At 41.5% G+C, this 21,839-nt stretch overlaps 1 protein-coding gene across 1 annotated transcript in view; it reads right to left on the minus strand.

Annotated features, from left to right (window-relative positions):
* Window positions 1-18,030, minus strand: part of otofa (otoferlin a) — a 63,969-nt gene extending 45,939 nt beyond the window's left edge. The window contains exons 1-2 of the mRNA XM_053445545.1: window positions 17,712-18,030; window positions 11,532-11,590 (exon numbers count right to left, since the gene is read on the minus strand). Of these exons, the coding sequence (XP_053301520.1) occupies window positions 11,532-11,590; window positions 17,712-17,793 (141 nt within the window). The 5' untranslated portion in view covers window positions 17,794-18,030. The remainder of the gene's footprint in view (window positions 1-11,531; window positions 11,591-17,711) is intronic.
* Window positions 18,031-21,839: the final 3,809 nt, after the last annotated feature.

Consider the following 21,839-nt stretch of genomic DNA (forward strand, 5'->3'; position numbering starts at 1 on the left):
TTTCATTTTAATTAGTTCTGAAATATTAATAGATTTCACGTAGCTTTGACTGGAAAAGTCAAAAAACTATGAACGCGTTGTTTTAATTAGTTTTTGCCAATTCATTTTCAGCAAAAAAAAACATCAGTGATGTCTAATGACTAATTGACTTTATCAGGCACATCAGACACACAGTATGGTGCTTTCATGTTTTCTTCCAACAATGCTAAGTGCATAGTGGGTCTGTCAACTATAAATTATATGAACCCTCCAGTCACTTCCAGATATTAAATCTGCAGATTAAGTAGATGAGCTGCGACCACGTAAATTCAAATGATAAGAATTTGTATTTTTAGCTGACATTATTACCACATAACACTACATCATTCATTGAGATTTGTCTTTATGCATCAAACTAAAAAACTGGCGTGAGAATAGAAAGGACATGAAGAATGAAACACACAGCTAATAACAACAAACAAGGCAATAGAGTCATAAACGATTCTAATTTAGAAAAACTAAATCAAAGAGGTAGTTTCAAAGTTTCCTTTTTTAAATCTACATTCAGTAACAAACGACAGGATCCGACTTGTTGATCTGAAGCTATGAAGTGGCTTTACATTTGAACGATTTCAAGAAATGAATTGTGAAACATAGATTGCAGAATTGTAAACCTTCAGTGATTTCGTCCTTGAGTGAAATTCACAGTACAGTAGATTAAAAAAAAAAAAAAACACACAAATAATGTGGCCAAATAAAAGGATATCAATGTAATTGAAATAAAGGATCGGGAGAAAGGAACAAATATTAGCATTTCTGATACGGGGAATACAAATAGAAATGTCCATATTAAAATGTGAACCATATTGCCAGTCTAAATTAAAGGTCAAATCTGATATAAAATATGAATCATTCATTTACATTTTGCTCTTCATTGACATTGATTACTTTTAAACAGCAAACAGGATTTGATTTAAAGCATCAGCCTGCACCGTTTCTTTGGATTCATCCCAAGTTGTTTGTGCTATTATTTATAGACCAAACTGAATTCAAAGTATATTATTCCAATATGAATATTATACATTTAAATGGAGACAAGCATAAACCACCCTCTTCACCCTCTTAAAAAGTTGAAATAAAACTCAAGTTTGCAAGGACCTCCCTTTAGGTTTGTTTCTGCTGACTTAGCGTTGGTCGACAGAATTATTCATAACATGAATGAATGTAATTTAAATTAATAGCTCTGCCTTTAAGGGCTGCCTCAGGAATATGACTGAGATGTATTCAAATCAGAAAAAACATGATGTAGTTAATATCTATGAGAAAATTAAGTTACGATAGATGTGTTAAAACCATAACAGCACATCATATTTACAAGTTTCCTTGTAAAATCCGAAACTAAATTATGATTCAGATCTCTCATGAGGATTAACTATGACAAGGCTGAAAACCGAAGTAAAGAAGCAAAAACATTTCATTGCAAATGTTGTGATGAATGTGTTAGGCGATGTTCCCCTCAGTGTTAAATGACCATATGAAGATGCAGGGGATACATGAGGGATAGAGGCAGCGCAGGTAATTTAAAACTCATTCACTCCCTGCTGACATGGGCCTCTCCTCCTGGAAAATACTGCCAGCTGTCAAGCAAATGATCCATCACTACCTTCCCATTACCGAATCCCGGGGTTCCCACCTGCTACTGGTAGAGCTGCTGTCAGAGATCTGTGGACGTGTGTGTGTGTGTGTGTGTGTGTGTGTGTGTGTGTGTGTGTGTGTGTGTGTGTGTGTGTGTGTGTGTGTTGCATTCACCTATCAGTTTGTGCTTTTTGCCCCAAGGCCCTGCAAGCTGTGGTTTCTATTCCCAATCTTCATCCAGGCCTGACCAATGCAGCTACCTCCTTCTTAGCTATTTTTCCCACAACATTGAGCATGCACACGTCCTCAGAGTGATCTTTGGTGTCTGAGATTATGTCTCCGACAGCAGCTCCGCTTCTCATTTAGGACTTAATGTCCTCCAGTGAGTTTGAGGAGCCGAGAGAGAGGAAAGGCCCCAGCGTGGCATTAATGTTCCGCGGATGTCGGCGCACACAAACGGCTAAAGGAGGAAATTACGGCTAATATAAACACAAGCAAGTGAATGACATACACTGGAGCTTAATGGGTAAAGACCCCAAACGGCAAACGTGATTATGTTTTGTTGATCTAACACCAGGGACGCTGGGCGACCGCATCGACTTCCCCAGAGTAATGAAACCACTGCAGTGTGTCCTCGTTTCTCTTTTCTACACACACTTTAATACTTAATTATAACTTCTACTAGTAGCCATGTTAATCCCTTTATGTCTCAGGGCTTTGTTAAGCTTCATTCTCAGCTTTTATGTCCAGACTTCTTATCTCTAGTGTTACACACAAACAGGAATACCAAACATGAAGGAGTGAGCGGGTAATTTCCCCTCACACGTTCTCAGCCAGCAGGACGGACACACGAGTATTACAGTGGTTAAAAATTCCCACACAGGGCCGAAAATAAAACGAGAGCAGAAAATCCATTCAGGTGGAAAAGGTGTTGTGTGCATGAGCTGCAAAACCTTTAATAGGTACAAAGATTTGATAAGATTGCATTATCGACCACTGCATTTTAAAAAAGGAGCCATATTTCTCAGCAGAAAGCATTTTCAGATGGGGTGATGCAACATTAGGCTGCAAATTTGCACAGAACAGGTTGACTTTTCTTTTCATTTTGATAGTTTGCCTGCTCACTCATCCCCAATTTTCTTTTACTCAGCTGTTTATTTATTTCAGGTACAGACATAAAAGATAGATTACACAATGAGGTGATGACTGTAATTTAACCAAGTATGTATTTTTAATCTGTCGTCTCTGAGCAGCACAACGTTAACATTTTACTCAGATGCACAGAGCGATGCTTTGTCGGCTTGCTGAACAGACGCACGCACATTTACTGGGATTCATTGTGTTTGTGGTGCTTTCATGTTGACCTTAATAAGAACCTTTATGGGATGACTATATTTCCTGTCAGTTGAGCATCATGGACGGACAGATATATTTTCCAGGAGGCTCCGAGGCTGCTCGTGACGAATGATAATAACTTTTTTTTCTGTTGAGATGAACTGAGCTGCCAATAGAATGAAAAACCCAGAGGTGGTTGACCATTTTCTAGACTCTGCTATGACCTTTAAACAACAGATGAAATACACTTTTCATCACAAAGGTCATCGCGCATGTGATGGACAGGTTTCTTGTATATAAACTTTACTGGGTGTGTATTCACCAGGGGGGGGCAGGTATAAATTCCCCAAAACGTTTTAAATCAATTATGAAGTCATTTAAGAGTTGGATCTGTTTGTTGCTTTGCCTTTAATTATATAATTGACAATGTGGCGCACAGAGTGGATTGCTCACGTTTTGCTCACACTACAGTACGAAGCAGCAGTTTGTAGCTGTGATAATTCTTCAGGAGTCTAATCACAAAGTTCGCTCCACAGTCAGAGACACATGACCTTTGCGTGTCAAAAGATATCAACTGACAGTGCGGGGGTTTAACTCAAAGCCTTTGCATTAAAAAAATTATGTTGTCATGCTGTTTGCCTGCTAAGAGCAAACTCAGCTCTGCTTATTTTGACACTTAACACAGTTTTTCAGCCCTTCAGTGAATGTCGCTGTTGTTTCTTCCCTCTGAAGTCACGCCATGTTCCTTTTCTCTTCTGTACTGTGCAGCTCGGGCTTGAAGATGTCGAGCCGCCACTGAGCTTAGAACATGGACTGATGTAAAACTTCTGCAATGTGCCCTCTCCAACATTAAGTCTAACTCTGTTTATGAAACTGTATCACAGAGTGTGTGAAGGCAATCTGAAAGGCAATCACTGCTGCAGATAACACTGCTGGTCCTTTTTTTATATCCTCCTCTCTATTTCTGAGCTTATCTGAAGAAGACCCATTATTACTTCCAGATCCCCCTGATAACCCTCTGTACTGGATGATACACAGCCTAATTGGCGGAGTGAGGCCTCTCATTAAAAGTGACAGGTATAATCCTGCTGACCTGAAGCTCTGAGGCCACGGCGGCCAATCAGACGGGCTAAATGCTCGACTCAAAAGCAGCTCTTACTGCTGTGATCCCACGCTGTAGCATTGTGGTGAGCAGATGCATGACCGGTCAGCCCTCATCCCTCCCCCCCTAACCATCACCCCCCCCCCCCCCCCCCCCGCGCTCCCTTTTTTCATATCTCATAACTGTTGCCATGGACACAGAGGATGAAATCACTTCTATCGTTAATTATGAAGAATATGTTCCAAGGCTTGTGAGCAACCTATCCTATATTTGAAGTAAGTCCTGTGTGCTGTGAGTTTCCAGGCTTTCTGTGATCTTGTGACTCTGCAGCCCTTTGCACCTCTGGACTCTGGAGGTTGAGATGCATTCTGCACAGATTAAAGAGAGATGGGTAGACCGGAGAAAGAGAGGCAGCAGGAGCAACCTTTCCAGTAGCAGGCTCTGCCAGTCAACTCCACATATTCAAGACTGTATAAAAGGAGTTTTTTCTGTCATTTGCAACACAAGAGGCACTCCACCCCCTCAACGCTAAATTATTTAATGATGGAACTTGACTCGCCTACGTACAGTTACCAGACTTTACTTTTTATCAATGTGTTTCTTTAAAAGAAAGAATGTCTTGCTATGAATGTCTTTCAAGTTACGCAACTGTCATGTCATTGTGATTCGCTTCCACATCTTATTTTACATTACAGTTCTCGCCATACCTCTGAAGCTTGAGGAGGAACCTTTAGGCGAATCTGAACATCTATACACTGTGTTTTAATATCTATCACCACTCCATGGCCTAACGTTTGCATGCACACTTATGCTGAGCACAAGCTGTCCTTTTGAATATCATATGCTGTCTGCGTTATGCCTTCCTTTAGATCACTTTGTAATTCATAATCATCCTTGAATCTACAGTATTCAACATAAAACCATGTTGTTCCAGTCTAATCCCAGTTTGTACCTCAAGGGACCATTTGAATCTGTAAATTGATCAAATACGTTGCTGAAATTGCACAGTTGTATCCAGACATTCATGGTCCCCAGAGGGTAGATAATGCTAATGACTTCGGTGATCCTGTGACCATGTGACTTTAGCTGTATTAGGTGTTAGATTTCTTAGCAATACATAGGATGGACTGCTGTGAAATCCTGCAGGCATTCGTGTTCCCTTTGAGATTAATTGAAATCACGTGATCAGGTCAAAGATCACCTCATTTTGAAACTGAACGTGTCATCAGCCGGTCGAGATGAAACGGCGTCTCTGGAGAAGAAACTCAATCTTGTCAAATTTGCTGACAATGCTGCCAACGAATACCCCCCCCCCCCCCCCACACACACACACACACCACCACCACCACTACTGACCAAGCCTCAATACAATTTTTCCTATTTGACCGTCAATCCCTATTTTCCTCCCCCGCTCTGTTTCTCATATGACACTCTCTCTCCGGTTTCCCCATTCACCTCAATCTGATTTAGGTTCAGTGTCAGATTAAATGTCACGGATGTCGACACAGCGGCACGAATCCAATCAGAATATTTCACAATACTTTGCGTGCTACAAACTTGCTGTGACAGGTATTATTGCTGCATTAATGCCATTACAAACAACTATTGTTAACAGTGATTACGATTACAAAATTACGATTCTCCAAAAGTCTGTTACACCAAAGTGGGTAATTGAATTTGTAGGACGAGCGGCCATTTCTCTTGAACTTGAGTGGTATAGTGCAGGGAGGACAATCTTTATCCACTCAATTCAAACAAACGTCATTTTGTTACAAGCTGGACTCTACGAAAACGGCAATTAGCTCCCCAGGTCCTTCTGTGGAAGTCCAGATGGTGCAGAGATAATGAACAACATGCTGATCAGGTTTAGGGGCCTCACCCTTCAATTAAAAACCTGCTGAGATTCTTCGGCACTTTCTTCTTCTTGTTTCTTCCCCGTATTAGACTCAAGCTTCTGTTAACCTGGTGGCTATTTATCCAAATATGTTGTGCTTCAGGAGGTGAAACAATAGCCCTGAGTTGAAATGAATTGTTTTTAATTAAAAATACATTTGTAGCGTTAAAATAAAAACTACTAAAATGTACGGTGATGGTTAGAGCAGAGCTGCTGCAACAGAAAGCTGGAAATGTACTGTAGCTCCAAATAGTTAACAGCACTGCATTCCTATCAAAGCTCCACAGGATAGTTTACCCGAAAGACAACAGCTAAACGTATTTCACCTGCTGCTCTCTGGAATCATGCAATTATATGCAAATCAAACATCCACTGGTCCCATCTATAGGGACCATTCTCTTTTCTCTATTTGGTTTTATCCTTGCTAGTTTCTAGGTTGGAAGCTCTGAGACAGAAATTCATTCAGGCGTAGCTGGGAATTTGAAAACGCTCAGATGTAGAAAGTGTAGCTAAATTAATGTATTATTTCTCAACTGTCCTATTTCTAGTGCCCTATTCTTTTTTTGGGGCATAGATTTTTTCAATTTCTTGTGTTCACTGAGGCATCTTGTCACTCCTGAGGGGGGTGCAGTAAAGCAGAGGAGATACAAGCTGATGCACATGGGCACACAGACACAGCCAAGGAGAAATGGGAACTTATCTATGTTATTTTCCTACGAGCTCTCAATTTCAAAGTTTAAAAAGTACAACAGGATATTTTTGTTGTGCTTAAGCATGCTTGTACAAATCCACTGTGTTTTTTTCTAAATCCACACGATGAATCTGTAAACAGCACGGAAATCAAAGGCCACAATCTTAGATTCTATCCAGTAAGTTTGGATACTGTAATTCCTGTTTGCCCAAGTTTTTGCTCTCTGTGTCCCTCCGACTCGAAGAGAAGAACAAACTGCTCTGATCATCTTTTATTCAGTGTGCTCAGAAAGGGTAAAGCACCTCCCTGGAGCAGCACTGAGACTTAACAACTGGTGAAGTTCATAAAGTTTTAAGCACCAGCACCATGTTTGAGTCCTGAGGCGCCCGCTGGTCCTCTTCTACCTACTGCTTGTCAGGTGATCAGTGAAGTAGTGGCTGAAATATAACCTCCAGAAGCTGATCAGCCTATGATGCAATACAAGTCTTTTATTCTCAGGTGGATTACAGGAATCCAGCTACTGGCTGAGACGCACATTTAAACAGATACGCCTTTATTCAAGCACACGAACTTCCCATATCTGATTACTGAGGAATTCTGGGAAGTTCTGTGGAAGAAACCCTGCATGGACACTAGCATATTTAACAAGCAGCTAAAACTATGATACTGAAGGTGTCATTGAAATGTTCACTGGTGATGTATTTAATGATTGTTTTCAGTTTTGCAGTATAACAACAACTGCTTGTTTACTTACTAACAGCACTTGGTTAAGGTCATGGACAGAAAAGTTCAGTGATTTCAGGCTTTGGTTTCCCAAACCACAGACAGGATGAGGATGTAAACTCCAGGCTATATGGTATAGGTTCATAAATATTGGACCCATTACAGCCAAGGAAGCAAAGACAGGTGTAGGTGGAGTTAATGAAAATATTAAATATGGCTTACGGAAACACAAAGAACATCATGTGAGTTAACAGAACTGACAGAGGAGAGTGTTGCGCTCAGAGATTATCAATACACAACAAAAAGCCAGATCACTGAACTCAGGTGTGACACATTCAAACAGTGGAAGGTTTTTTGTTGCATCTTTTTAGAAAACAAATCTGATTCAGGGAGAGCACGCACAGATTATCTACACAACTGAAGACATGTCACTACTGGTAGATGGTAACTTAAATTGTTCAGAGGACCTTAAAAGGCACAAGGGACATTGAGCATCTTGTCCTATATTCTAAAATTGTATGGAGGACTCATAGAATCCGCTACATGACTACTAAAACTAATCAGGGATGCATTTCACCAAATCTGCAGCGTGCAAGCTGCCAGTGTTAGCATGAGATCAGTCCATAGCAGTCATGTTATCATAATTAGCTAATAAAAAAACATGCACATACCGCAACCCTGCGGGACAAGATAGACTTTATGGCGCTCCACACAGCTATAAACATCTTCATAAAATGATATAATATGTACCACAACATGAAATTATTAAATTAAATCGTAAAACTATAATAATATAAAGAGATATCAGGAATAAAGTAGCTGTTTGTTTCAAGTCCTAGTGGAAAGAAAAGCTTAAAGCAATCGGAGCACGATATACAGTGTCTGGAATGTCTTGGGGCAGCATTCATCCATTAAACATAACACTGCCACCATTTGTCGCACCATCGCAGTGTGTACACAACGACATGAAAAAGTTATGGGACCTCCAGAGTGTTGCATAATCACACGACTCCCCCCTGTAGCAGCTGGAGAAGGAATATTCCTGTGCTCATTATGTTTGAATAGTAATTCCCTTTGCCTCGTGCTGCATAGTTCAAATCTCTTGATACCCTGTTTTGTAAAGCAAACAATCACACATTCACAATCTAACTCTGCTAACCACACATTTTGATGTGGACACACAAACATGTATCATTGCCATATCCGCAGGCCCTTACTCAGTGAACCCTGTGGCCACAGAGCTTCCTGCTCTTTGCTCCAGTTGTGTCTAACTAGTGAGGGGGAAGCCCTGGTGTACTGCAGCTAAAAGCCAAGTCGCACCACGGGATGAATAATGAATACAGATTCTCCATCCAGTCTATCCGCAGACTAGTTCAAAGGCGTCCTGCCAGTCCATGCATAAAGCAACAAGACACACAACTCTATGCTAATGGCGCTCGAATCCAGGGGCTAGACCGCGCTTACTGAGCCGTGCAGAAGTTCCAGGGCTGAGGATGAAGCTGTCAGATGAGGAGGATGTGATGAGGAATTGCTCCAGTGTATGGGGTGGTGGGGGGAGCGGCTAGGAAAACAGGGCATGCATGTACGCTTTGGCAACGGCTGAAAGCAGCACACCCACACACGGACTGAGGGACAAGTGGAAGCACAAGTCGTCCCGGGGGAAGCCCGGACAGTTTATTGAGGCTGAGTGATGCTAATGACCTCCCCGGCACTACAGGAGCATCGGGTGAGGCTGTCGGAGGAGATCACACATCAGTGCCCACAACTCACTTCTTTACCAGTTACTGTAGCCGGGCCGCAGGGATAATATGATCCACCATTGTAAATATTTGTGACAAATGTATCCCTTTTGTCGACTTTTCTGTCTTACATTCCACCAAACTCAAGTGAGCATGCAAGTGTGTGTGTGTGTGTGTGTGTGTGTGTGTGTGTGTGTGCGTGTGTGTATTGGGGGGGCTATAGTGTACCGTCATTTAGACTGATTAGACTGAAAACAAAAGCCCTTGTTATCAGTAAAGGAAGCAGCTCTCTGCCCGTGAATCCATCAAAGGGAAAAATGTTTTCCCTGCAAAAAAGCAAGCTGCTAAAAGAACAAAAAGAAAACTTCCCCCGAGGAAGGTAACGTGTGTTTGAGGCGCTTTCTCTTTTGTTTTTTCCTCATTTCATTTCATTCTCCTCTACCTCTGTTCTCTTTCTTTTGCTTCCGCCCTGTGAGGATTTCTTGTGGCACCTCTCTCTTGATCCCTCAGCCCTCATCTCTGTCTTGTTCCTCCCCTCTCTCTGTTCCCTCAGACGACTCTTTGCCTTTGAATCCAACATAATGCTGGTTTCTCAGTGTGACAGGAGCCTGCTGGAATCCCATTGGGAACATTTCCCAGCCTCTTGCTGCAAGCCACAGTGAAAAGAGTCTGACCAGCCAGCGGCTCGACCGCATTCCTTTCAGGTTTAGAAAAGAATACTCAGGTCTGTGCTGTGGCTCAGAATATTCAATTAAATTGAAATGCTAAAGAGTTCAATATGCACAAAACTTTCTTTTTCAAGTTAAAATGAGCTCTGGTGCAGAAGAGCTATTGAGGGGACCAGGGGCCTGATTTATAAAACAATGCATAAATCCATATATGAAAACTGTACACACATACACAACGGCCTGCACAGAAAAATAATCAGATTAAAAAAAAAAAAAAAATGTGCACACACACGCACACTCCTATAGACAATGTTCCCTTCATAAATCACTGTTTACCTTGAAATCAGACACGTATCCTGCCCTGTACAAGCTCAACTGTAAATGGTCAATAAAGAGCACCTCCTGAATACTGACGCACTGAAATGCGGCTGCAGACCGACTGTGATTAATCATCGCAACAACTAAGAACTAATACATTTTTCGGTCTCAAAGGCTAAATCAAGGTTTCTGCACTTTGCTCATGGGCACGATCCACATGCAGGTGCTGAAGATTCCCTTCTCCATTCACCTCATCCAACAAGAGTGTGAGGCAGCCACTGGGGAGTCTCCAGCCGACAGCACAATCGTGTTCACTGCAGCAGGCTCTACAGACAAAAACTATATATAAACTATCATTGTACTTGATGAATGAGGACGTCAAAGTTTCTAACTCCACATATTGACTAAATCCAAAGATAGGCTATTCTATTCTATAGCTTGGATTAACCCTAACCCTAACCCTGGTATATTATATTTTTATCCAAATACAGTATATTATACATGCTTAATAGTGTCATAAAGCACGTTTCATCTCCTCATACTTTTCATATAATGGTCACTTGCAAATGACTATTATTCGGCCAAGTGCCTCCTATTGGCTCACATCTGTTCACTGGTGTCCTATCAGGGTCTGAGAGGCGAGGCAGAGGTTTATTTTCCTCACCTGCATCACCCTTCTCTCGAAAGTGTTCATAGAAATAAGGTCAGGATTTCCGTGCAGGTACATATTTGAATTATAAATCCTTCTCTACACATCCATTGCAGGCCACGTTTTGCACTTAGGCTACAGTTATGAATGAGGACTCAGCTCGTTCTCACTGCAGCAGTAGTAGAGTGTCTCGTTTATTTACGCCCAGAGCAAGTGTTCAGGGTCATGCACGGGTGACTACCTCCGCCTCGCCTCTCACACCCTGATAGGACCTCAGTGAACTGCAGAGAGCCATTAGGAGACACTTGGCAGGACATCAGGCACTTGCAGGCAAGAAGCACAGGATTTGGATAAGAGAAGTAATGAGGAGATAAGGTGAGAGAGTTGGGCCGGTCAGCACTGTGGTCTTACAATCAGGCTGAGTTATTCTCTTCATGGGGTTTCTCAATGTGCTCCTACAGAGGATTTGAACGTGAGTGAATGCATATTTTAAATCTAGATCACTCATCTCAGAATCTCTTAAATTAAATCGTCTTCTGTATGTTTCAATATGTGATCACATGTAAGTGCGCTATTACTGTATGATCAAAGTCAAAACATGACTTTGATATCTACAGCACGTCCAGTAATAACTAACTTTCTGCCTCCGCTCACGAACAAAACCTGCAGCCTGTCGAATCAGTGCCAGTAAATTGCAGCTAGGCCGGGAATGTTGTCGCTTCTATCGAGTTAAGAGATCATTTGTGATTGGTCATTATCCGGTTGGGTTGGTGAAGGACAGGAAATAAAGATACTAACCTCATTGAAGTGGGCCACCTCCTCACAGTTCTCTGCCACGCGACTGTAGAAGGGCAGACCTAGAGTAACAGGAGGTTAAAAACAGTTAAATGGTTCAATGATGGTGTTGTGATGATTGTGATTTCAAGTTTACAGGGTGAACATGTAGCATGAGACAACACCCATTTGGAGAAAGTAACAAAGTGCCGTACATTTACTTAAGTGCAGTACTCAATTACAATTTTCTTAACTTGATTTTATAATTGTTGTGTTGTTTATTCCCCCACTTTTTACTTTAGTACATTTATTTGACCAATATGGAGACTTTAATAATAATCAGGGTAAATTTTCACATAAAAAAACTTTGGAGGGACATAATATCAATCATTTTTTATTTCATATTTGATTGTTTCTGTTCTTGTCTCCTTTGAACACTTGTGTTTTCTATTGAAATGAAATCTTTAAAACATAGTAAAAAGTTAGGATTGTGAACGTCGGACCTTTGTGTCAATTCTCTGAGAGACAAAGCTTAAAATGAAACTTATGTTGAGTACATTTGTCACATAGAGCCAAGTGGATCGACAGATTAATGACTTAAACACCTGGGAGACACACAAACGCGAGCGGCTGTGTGGAGCCACAGGAGACAGAGAAGAAATGCACACAGTTACAGTAAATGGCTACGATATGACTCACAACGCGACGGAGCAGAAACCGAGCAACAAACGGAGAGAGGAGACTTCAGCAGAGTCAAAGAAACAGAAAAGAAACTGGACTTATTCCCGATTATCTCTTTTGACATCTGCGAAATAAAATCATGTGTGTGTGCAGTGTGTATTCAAGGTTATACACAGCGCCATTCACTGCCCAGTAACCTGAGCACTCGTGTGCTGCAGCCTGTCCTCACCTGGTGGCTTTGTGATGCTCATGAATGGTGCCATACTGCTTTGTGTATTTGCCTTGTGTATCTGCGGCGAGGCTTCGTGTGGGTGTTAATGTCTGTTTGTATGCATGTGGACAGCTGATGTGTTACGGACTATCGTTTACACACACACACATATAGTACATACACACATTAAATACACACACAAACACAGAGCCATACAGAGTTAATTGCAGCCGCTGTCAGTTGGGATGTAATGTGTTTGAATGGGAATAAATAGCTTGTGCCTGGCTATTATTATTCATATTTTAATTAGTAGCTGTGCTGAATGTTATCTCTCATTGACATAGCAAATAAAGAAAAAGGCACACAAACACACAAAGGTTAAAACTGAAAATCTGAGCCATAACAATATATTGGCTGGTCTGTAAATTATACATAAACTATCAATAAATCTGTTCAGGGAAATATTTTACTCCCTAATATTGCAATCGGCATCAGCCCCCAAAAATCCATATCGGTTCGGGCTTTACTGAAAATACGTAAAGCTTCGTGCAACCGAATCAGTTTAATTCTCTTCTTACAATTGTGCCTATTGTGACTCTAGGTTGTAATCTCTGTCCCACCCTCTGCAACAGTATAAAACCCACATCCTTTGGAATATTCATTTTTAAATAAGCACCACTTAAATGTCGGAGAGGGAGGGAGTGAAAAGTTCCTCCTACATTATTCAAAACAGAGGCATCGCCGTCAAAGCAGTGTTTTCATCTAACAAGAGATGTGGGCTCAGAAAGTAGATCATGTGAAGCTTATGTAAGATGCTCCACGCCAAAGTAAAACAACATCATCCTGCTAATCAGGTTAGCTTTTGTCCTTGCTGGAATCAGTGAGGACCAAAGTGAAAGAGCGCGAAGAGAAAGAACCAACCTGTGGTGGAAGAAACTAAAGGATTCAAAGGAAAAGATGAAAGGAGAAGAAAACCTTGAACACTACAAAGGACTCAAACTAACACAGAGTGGCCTTCCGCAGCTTTTCTCCAGCCTTACCCGGAGCTAGGAAGAAGCATAAGGGTGGATTGCATTATTTTAATCTGCATTAATGTTCAGGCGATAATCAGAGTCACTCTTTCTGCCTCGTTATGGCTCTTCCATACCACGATTTAAGTGAACGCCACAGTCAATGTGTGTTCCAGCACAAGAACAGAGACAAAAGCACCTCGGGAAAGGGGAGAAAATTAAAAAAATATGTCTGCAGAATACAATAGATTGTGAAAAGCTCTATTTCCCGCTAAAACAAAAAAAATGTGGGATACAGAGTTTAAAAGATAACCAACAAACTGTCCAGCAGTGTGGATGTCAAGAGAGTGAAGAGGGCTGATAAGTGGCAGAGAGAGGGATGGCTAATCTGGCCAGCTGCAGTTGAATATCTTAAAAAGTGATTCTGACACAGGCACCAAAGTGGAAATTATCCCTTAATTTCTCATTTAATTCTAACATACAGTGTGACTGATTAAATCCCGCAGGCCACAGCCGCCTTTGAACACCAGGAGCTGGAGAGAGCTACAGATGACAGCGAGGATTCATCAAAGACTTGTCATGTAATCAATGTTCTGACTCCTCACATTTGAACATGACCTGCGTTATCCAGCTTCTCCAGTATCAGATAATAACCAACTGGGTTGAGGGGGCAAAAACTTCTGCCTTTATTGCTTTTTCTTTATATTACATCTGGAACGCAGTCAACGCACTGATTTATGGCTTTGACATTAATCGTTTGATTTTGGATTACGAGCAACGTTAGACACCGTTATGTCTCATTTCCTGTCAAACATAATAACATACGGAGTCAGTCTTAAATAACATCTCCCACCCGTCCTTCTACAGGTCATTTTAGATTTGACATGCCAGTGGTGGCAGTGGAGGTGGTGCTGGTGGTGGGAGGATGGGGGGGGGGGGCTTCCTGGCAGACCTCTTCCTCTTCAGACAGGAAGTTATTTAAGCTGAAAGCACTCAGGAAGCTCCACTCACTGCAGGGATCACAAAAACTGATGAACTACAGTGAATAGAGGACCTTCCTAACAATCTATTTAAAATTATTATGACATATATTGAATACTAAATGAGAAAAAATGGAAAAAATATGTAAAGGAATAGAAAAGGATGTGGAAAGAAAAACAAAATTAAGTTTCTCTCATGCATCAGATGCAAGAGGATCCATCATGGATCTGGATTAGGTCATCACTCTACTCCAACCACTTACATGGAAAATTATATATTTTCATTTATGTAGTAAAGTGGGCGTTCCGGTAAATCGATATACGATAGGGTTAATCGCAGTTCAAATGTCCTCATACGCCCACCTTTCCTGTTACTCTCTGTTATAGCTGTTATCTAACGAGACACAAATATCAAAACAAAACGCACACTTTACATCTAAGCACTCGGAAAAAGTGGTCTCTTTTTTTGTATTTAACCTTACTTAAAATCTCCAGTAACTAAAGAAGCACTTTGATAATATTGTTTTATTGGAGGTAACCTACACATTAAAGTTTGGAGTCTGGAAGACAAGAAAAAGAAGCTGTTACTTTCCAGACAACGAAAAAACTTCATGAAATGTGGTTTGGCCTGAGGGAGGGAAACAACTGGAGGAAACAAGAACACAAGGAAATGGATCAAAATCTCTACAACAAGGTTAAATTCAAAGAGGGCGTATTACATGACTGTGTGAAGGTGGAGGCTCATAGTGATGGTGACCTACAGGGAAATATCATCTCCATTAACTGACCATGTTAAACCCTGGAAGAGATTAAACGCACGCTCCATTGCTGTGGGTGTATTTCTACACGGGTGCTACACAGTTTGTAACCCCCCCCAACTCTGACTAAATTAAACTTATCAATGCTTTACTTTTTTAAATCAAACTTGTGATAAAGTATGTATGGGAAAATGTGAACAACTAAACAAACAAATAAGTTGAACGATGAAAACCTTGCTGTGATTCCTTTGAGGGTAACAAACTATGAAAGGTAACATAAAACACTACAACACCAACTGCTGGAAATGACAGGGAGGTGCAATTAGGGAATAAGGTTAAATATCGTTTTTTTATCCAGTATTGGATGTAAGGAACCCCGGTAAGTGTTTTTTTTGCTAATATGGTAAATTATCTGTGAAGCTTTGTGAGAATGTGGATGATTAGCTCCACCTGCTACTAGCCTAGCATCATCAAGCTAACAGGGTGAACGTAGCAGTTAAAAAACTTCACACAAACACACACAGTAAATGTTGTATTTACTTACTCCACGTGAATCTTAATGTTCCTCCCTCCCTGCTGGATGTGTGAATTAGCAGCTATTAGCCGCGGCTTGCTTACAACTTCCCCATATTAATAATTTAAGAGGGATGATCGATGCCTGGTTCACAGCCCCCTGTCCCCCGAGTGGCCGGTGTTACAGCAGATTGTGTGATCCCCTTCAGATCCTGTGACCCGGTTAATGAGGAACCATTAACACTGAGGTTGGTGTCTCTGCAGCTGATGCCTGAATAAACAAACAATGGTTGTGTGCTGTCTAAATGTGAGGCCCTGTCTGGAGGTGCTGTGTTTGTTTAGTATTGTCATTATTAACAGAAATATGAATCCTTTACTGTGACAATAGGTCTTCGTTAGGTTTTTAAACTGCATCTAAAATATGTTAACAGATCTTTTATGGTAATTAGTAGTTTGGCATTTTTTATATAATTTAAGTCCATTTCCTTGATTTCTACATTTTCCCCGCAGTATGCATTGTGTTATTTTTAGGCCCCTGTAACCCAGGATGACAGCACATGGATTAAAGTCAGATCATCATCTAAATCCACAACAGTTTATGTTATAATACTGAAACTAATTTTCTCTATTGCAGTGCATGGGATCCAAGGATGAGTTAGGAAGCCAAATAGGCAACAACATGAGGAAGGTGCAGAATCTCTCTGTAAAAGAGCAAAGTGAAGACTAATGGTATGTGACCACTGCGACGTGGGGGGATTATAAAAGTTCCGATTCGATGATGGCAATACAACTGTTAACTTTCTTTACGGCTCGCCAGCCTCGTCTCGCTGATACTAATTAAAAAAAATACTTTAGCTTAAGACATCGACAATCTCCAGAAGAAACTTAATTCCTTCACAATTTCTCTCATAACTACATCTTGGCAAATGTTCTTCTTTGGTTTTTCTGAAATCTAATTAACGCTACTGTCTTTTCTTTTTGAAAGAAAATCGAATGAACATGGCATGAGTGCACACCAGGGAAATGCACTTGTGTGTTAAACTGTGCAGAAACTGAATCTGGATTGTGCAGTGCAGACATTGGGGTAAGAAGAAAGGGCGCGCATGAACATGAATTCTCACAGAAGCTTTTTGAATTTATTAGCAGGTGAACTACAGCGAGGCTCCTGACAGTCGGACCGTGGGGAGACGGTGGAATCCTCGACTTGCTTCTTGTAAGATCAAGACCCTGGTGAGATCACTGCAGCACAGAGCACACCAGTGAAAGCCATCGTTTACCCAGAGAGCTCTTAGACACTCACACCCGTAGAGCAGAGGAAGAAGGGGGGGAGGTGATAGTGGTCTTGTAACATCCTACATAATGCTGCTGTCTGAGAACAGGAGTCTGATCCGAGATCAGTCGGGATGAAGCACCTGTCATCGCTCTCCAAGGTGCTGAAACACACACACCTCCCTTCCTCTCTCTCTCTCTCTCTCTCTCTCTCTCTCTCTCTCTCTCTCTCTTTCTCTCTCTCACACACACACACACACACACACACACACACACACATACACACACACAATGAAATAAAGGCTGTCAATGAATGAATGTTCTGCATTCGTTTCAACTGGTCCCTGCAGTCCCACGGTGATTCCTGTTTCCTCTGAGGAGCAGGACAGGAGTTCTAATGATGACCCTGTAGGATCTGTACAACGCTAAAGAAGTAACGGACGGGCAGTTACCCTTAGGGTGTAACAAAGAAAATACACACACACACACACACCCTCCACACACACACACACACACACACACACACACACACACACACACACACAAATCCCTACCTCTAACGTACTCTTCAATAATCATTGCTATCAGCTTATTGTCCACTGTAACATTTTGGCCTCTTGCCCTTATCGCTTTATGAGTAAAAAAGTAAACGCAGCTTTAAACGCGTCTCCGGGGATTGAAGAGGGGTTCCCCCGAACTTTTTACGCAGCCAGGTCCGCTGATGATCTCCCCTCATCCTGCCGTCACATGATTCAAATCAGGGCTTCAGTGTGATGTCCTACCTCTGAACGTAACTTTGGCGACCCGGTCCCCTTTTCCCCGCAGGTGATCGACCGTTCTCAGGTGAACCATTAGCGCCATCATTAGTCCACAGTGGCAGGAGAGCGACTCCCCTTCGCGCAGATCAAACTTGAGACGCGCAATCTGTGCCCAGTGGTTCTGTTCAGGTCAGCCTCTCCTCGTGTCTGGATTCGCTGGAGCCAAATAATCCTTTTTCCGTGCGGACAGCATGTAAAACACGGCTCACGTGTTACCTTACAGTAATACAGTTCATCAGCGAGGATTCATCTGCGGGCTTCACGTTTCCTCCTGCTCAGCGCGTCCTGCTCATGGGTCTGTCGCGCATCTCCTCGCTGGCACTGGGTTTACTCTGCTGGTTGTGCAGGAAGGGCGGGGGGGGATGCTCTAATTTTCACTACATATCTGATATGAGGGGAACTCGCTGACTGCTCTCCCCCCCCCCCCCCCCCCCCCCCCAGCTCAATTATGCACTATACAGCCATGTGCTCGTTTCCAGCTTCATGCATGTCCTTTATCTTAATTGCAAGAAGCCTCTTATTCAATTAATGTGTAAAATATATACAGTTTACTTGAGTAAATTAAAGAACAGAGATTTACATATTAATAACTTAGATAAGGTCAGATAACTGTCTCTTTTTTTTAGGTTTACTTTTACAGCAGCGGATAGTCAAAAAGTAGGAAGTAGAATAAAAACAGGCAAAAATTAAAAAATTCAGTTAATTACTAAATACCGATTTTTTTTCCTGTCCAATTTGAAGTCTCCTCTAGAATTGCTAAATGATGACTTGTTTTTAACAGGCTATTAGATTGGATTTTATTATTTTTAGGTAGTTATTGGTGATGACAGCTCAGTGAATGGGTACCACTGTTGCCTCATTGCAAGACGATTTGTGGTTTGAATCCCCCAAGCTGGGGTCTTTCTGTGTGGAGTTTGCATGTTCTCCTCATGTGTGGGTTTTCGCTGGGACATGTAATATGCAGGTGAACTGTGGGCTCACCAGGCCTCCAGCCTCCAGCAGCTCTCCGAGGATACTGGATGGATGGATTGTTATTGGTGAGGATGGCTGAGGTCAGATGTGGTACACGTCAGGTGCTGATCCTTCTTTCTGCTCTGGTAACAAACAGCAAAAACCACAGCATATTTTACCTGTTAACTGGCCAACAACAGAGTCCATGTACCTGTCATCTCCAATGACAATGACTTGAATCATAATCAGATGTTTTTGTGTATTTCCAGGACTCCCTCTTCCCTCTTGACAGCTCTGCGATGCTTCCGGTCCTCAGCGCTTACCAGCAGTGACACAGTCAGACAATTAGCACAGCTTACTGTGCAGATCTGCTAACACACGTTCACTGACTGTCAGGAAGGAGCTTGATCATCTGCTCCAAAAAGTGTCCACTCACTGTGTGACCACGTATAGAACATCAGCCTGACACTTTGACATGCGTATTCAGCAACTGTGTCACTGGAGTTAAGGCAGAGGCGGTTACAGTCTATGGAAAAATGTAATTGGATGCACTGAGTTCAAATTCAACCGTATAGAAGATCTAGGGCAACTCTATTCTTTTGTTGACTGGAATATTCCATGTTCTGTTTTTGACTAGTAATTACTTTGTTTCTGTTCCTCCACTCGCCCAGAGAAATTGTCAGCTTCGAATATGAAAGCTGCCGGGGAAGCCTCAACTGACATAAGAAATTAAGCCTATAAATTGTGTGTGTGTGTGTGTGTGTGTGTGTGTGTGTGTGTGTGTGTGTGTGTGTGTGTGTGTGTGTGTGTGTGTGTGTGTGTGTGTTTTTGTTTGTGTGTGTGTTCAGTGTGTGTTTTCGGTGTGTGTGTGTGAGTGGCAGGTCTGCAGGCGGTGAAAGAGACAACCATCTGCTTGGCAAATTTTCTTTTAGTTTGAAACACTTTTTGCTGACTCATACACTCTCAGGAAGATGCTGCAGTGTGTGTCTGTGTGTGTGTGTGTGTGTGTGTGTGCGTGCACTTGTGTCTTTGTCCATGCCTCCATGTGCTTGTGCATCTGTTTAATAGAGGAGGAGGGAGTGAGAGGCTGTTGGAGGCTCAATCAGCATCAGTAAGGAGTTTATGGAGTTGAGGTTTTATGGACAGAGACCATATAAAAACAACCCCCTGTCACTTTATGGGCCCCTGGGGGCAATGAAGATGGCCAAGGAAACGTGTATTGACTTGGTACAGATAATGATTTCCACAAAGGGCAAGACAAACATTACAGGTTATCATGGAATTCGATCTCTATCAATTACATTACATCTCAATTAGCTGATGCTTTTATCCAGCGACTTACGATAAGTGCCTTCAACCATGAGGGTACAAACCCAGAACAACAAGAATCAGGAAAATACAATTTCTTCAAAAAAGCCAAACTACAAAGTACCAAAAGTAAGTGCCATTTAAGTGCTCCTTAATTGTTAGTTTAAAATGTTATTCAAGGTATAGTCGGAAGAGGTGTGTTCTTAGTTTGCGGCGGAAGATGTATAGACTGTCTTCTGTCCTGATGTCATTGGGGAGCGAGCCAGGACAGGATCAATGATTTACATTATGATTGTCTTGTGCTGAGAATGTAAGTACTTATAACAAAGTGCAGTCCCTGTGTTTGAAAACCTGGTCACTATATCAAACCCTGAATTTACCATTTCACTATTTCTTTCTTGCCTCAGTCATTCATAAGTTCAGTCGTGAACAGGTGCGGACTGAAATCCTTTCCCACTGCAGGTACAGGGCCAAACCAACAGAGGGCGATGTTGATCTGTAGTAAAATCACCTTCAGACAAACTTGTCTCTTCTGGAGCCCATTCAGGCACAAATCGATATATACATTAGATAATCCATCAATATGTTCAGCCAATATGTCCAGAATTATAAACATTCTCAAACCTTTTTCACATTGTACATCATATCTTGTTTATCACCCGCATGCTGTATATATGATCCAATTCTGCCAGCTTGAATGAGAAGATTATTCATAACCCGTGAGCTTTGAAGACTCTCGGCTAAAGGAATGCAACAGCTATGTCACATTGCTGCTGGTATTATGGGATTTTTTTGAGGGTCAAGAGATTTAACGGGAAAATACAAGGAGAAAACAGTAAAAACTTATGAGTTCACATTTGAAAAAAGTGCTGTAAAGTTGTCCAATGTGAGTCTGTGTGTGATTGTACATCATACATCATGTTTATTTTCTTCCAGCCCTCCTCGAACACAAGCAATTAAAAAACATACTGTATCATAAGAATAATAGCCAGAAGACCGATGAACTACATAATTTAATACCAACCCTTTTCACATAAATATTTAACAAAGTATCTTGTTTTTTCTACTGAAAACCACAGCTTGATTTATTGTATACAACATATACACTATACAAAAAACTGTATGGAATATTTAAATCGGTGGCTTGTTGCTCCATCTAGTGGTCAAATGGCTTATTTGGAAAATGTGAACTTGTATCTCTGCAGATTAGATCATTTGTTGGAGTCTTGGCCCACAGCGCTGCTCTCTCACACCTGCTGCAGGGATGGTGTCATGGAAATGTTTAATAAGGTCTGCAAGGATAAGACTGGACAGACAGTCGGGTCATAAATGCTTTCACAGAGGGGGATGTCTAGAATAAAAAAAAAAATTACATGCAGGAATTGATATAATATGAATTTAATATACAAAGGAGGAGCATTCAAAGACAACACGGTATACCTGAATGAATCTGTCAGTGATCTCCAGTCGTATTTCTCAGCCTCCACCTGCTGTCAGGTCTCATGAGGTCAGTGCCCCTTCCTGAAGAGGGAGACATTGTGTCAGGGTTGTTATTCTTTTTGTGGTTTTTACTAATTTTCTAAATCCAAAATGAATGTGGAAACCTCCAAGCACGATTAACAGTCTAAGTAAGCTGTTGTTAAGAAATAAACAAACACATTTATATAGATATTGCAATAAAAAAATAAACATTTCAACAAGATAAAATCACGTCAACCTCTGATTCTTATCACATACACACTTTGTTTGGCAGTTTAAAGTTTGTTCTCTGTCCAACTCCGCATTCAGTTTTGATCTGTGTTGTGTTTGGTGTTTTGTTTTCAAGTTTTTCCA

The sequence above is a fragment of the Pleuronectes platessa genome, chromosome 17 (genome assembly GCF_947347685.1).
Source record: "Pleuronectes platessa chromosome 17, fPlePla1.1, whole genome shotgun sequence".
NCBI lineage: Eukaryota > Metazoa > Chordata > Actinopteri > Pleuronectiformes > Pleuronectidae > Pleuronectes > Pleuronectes platessa.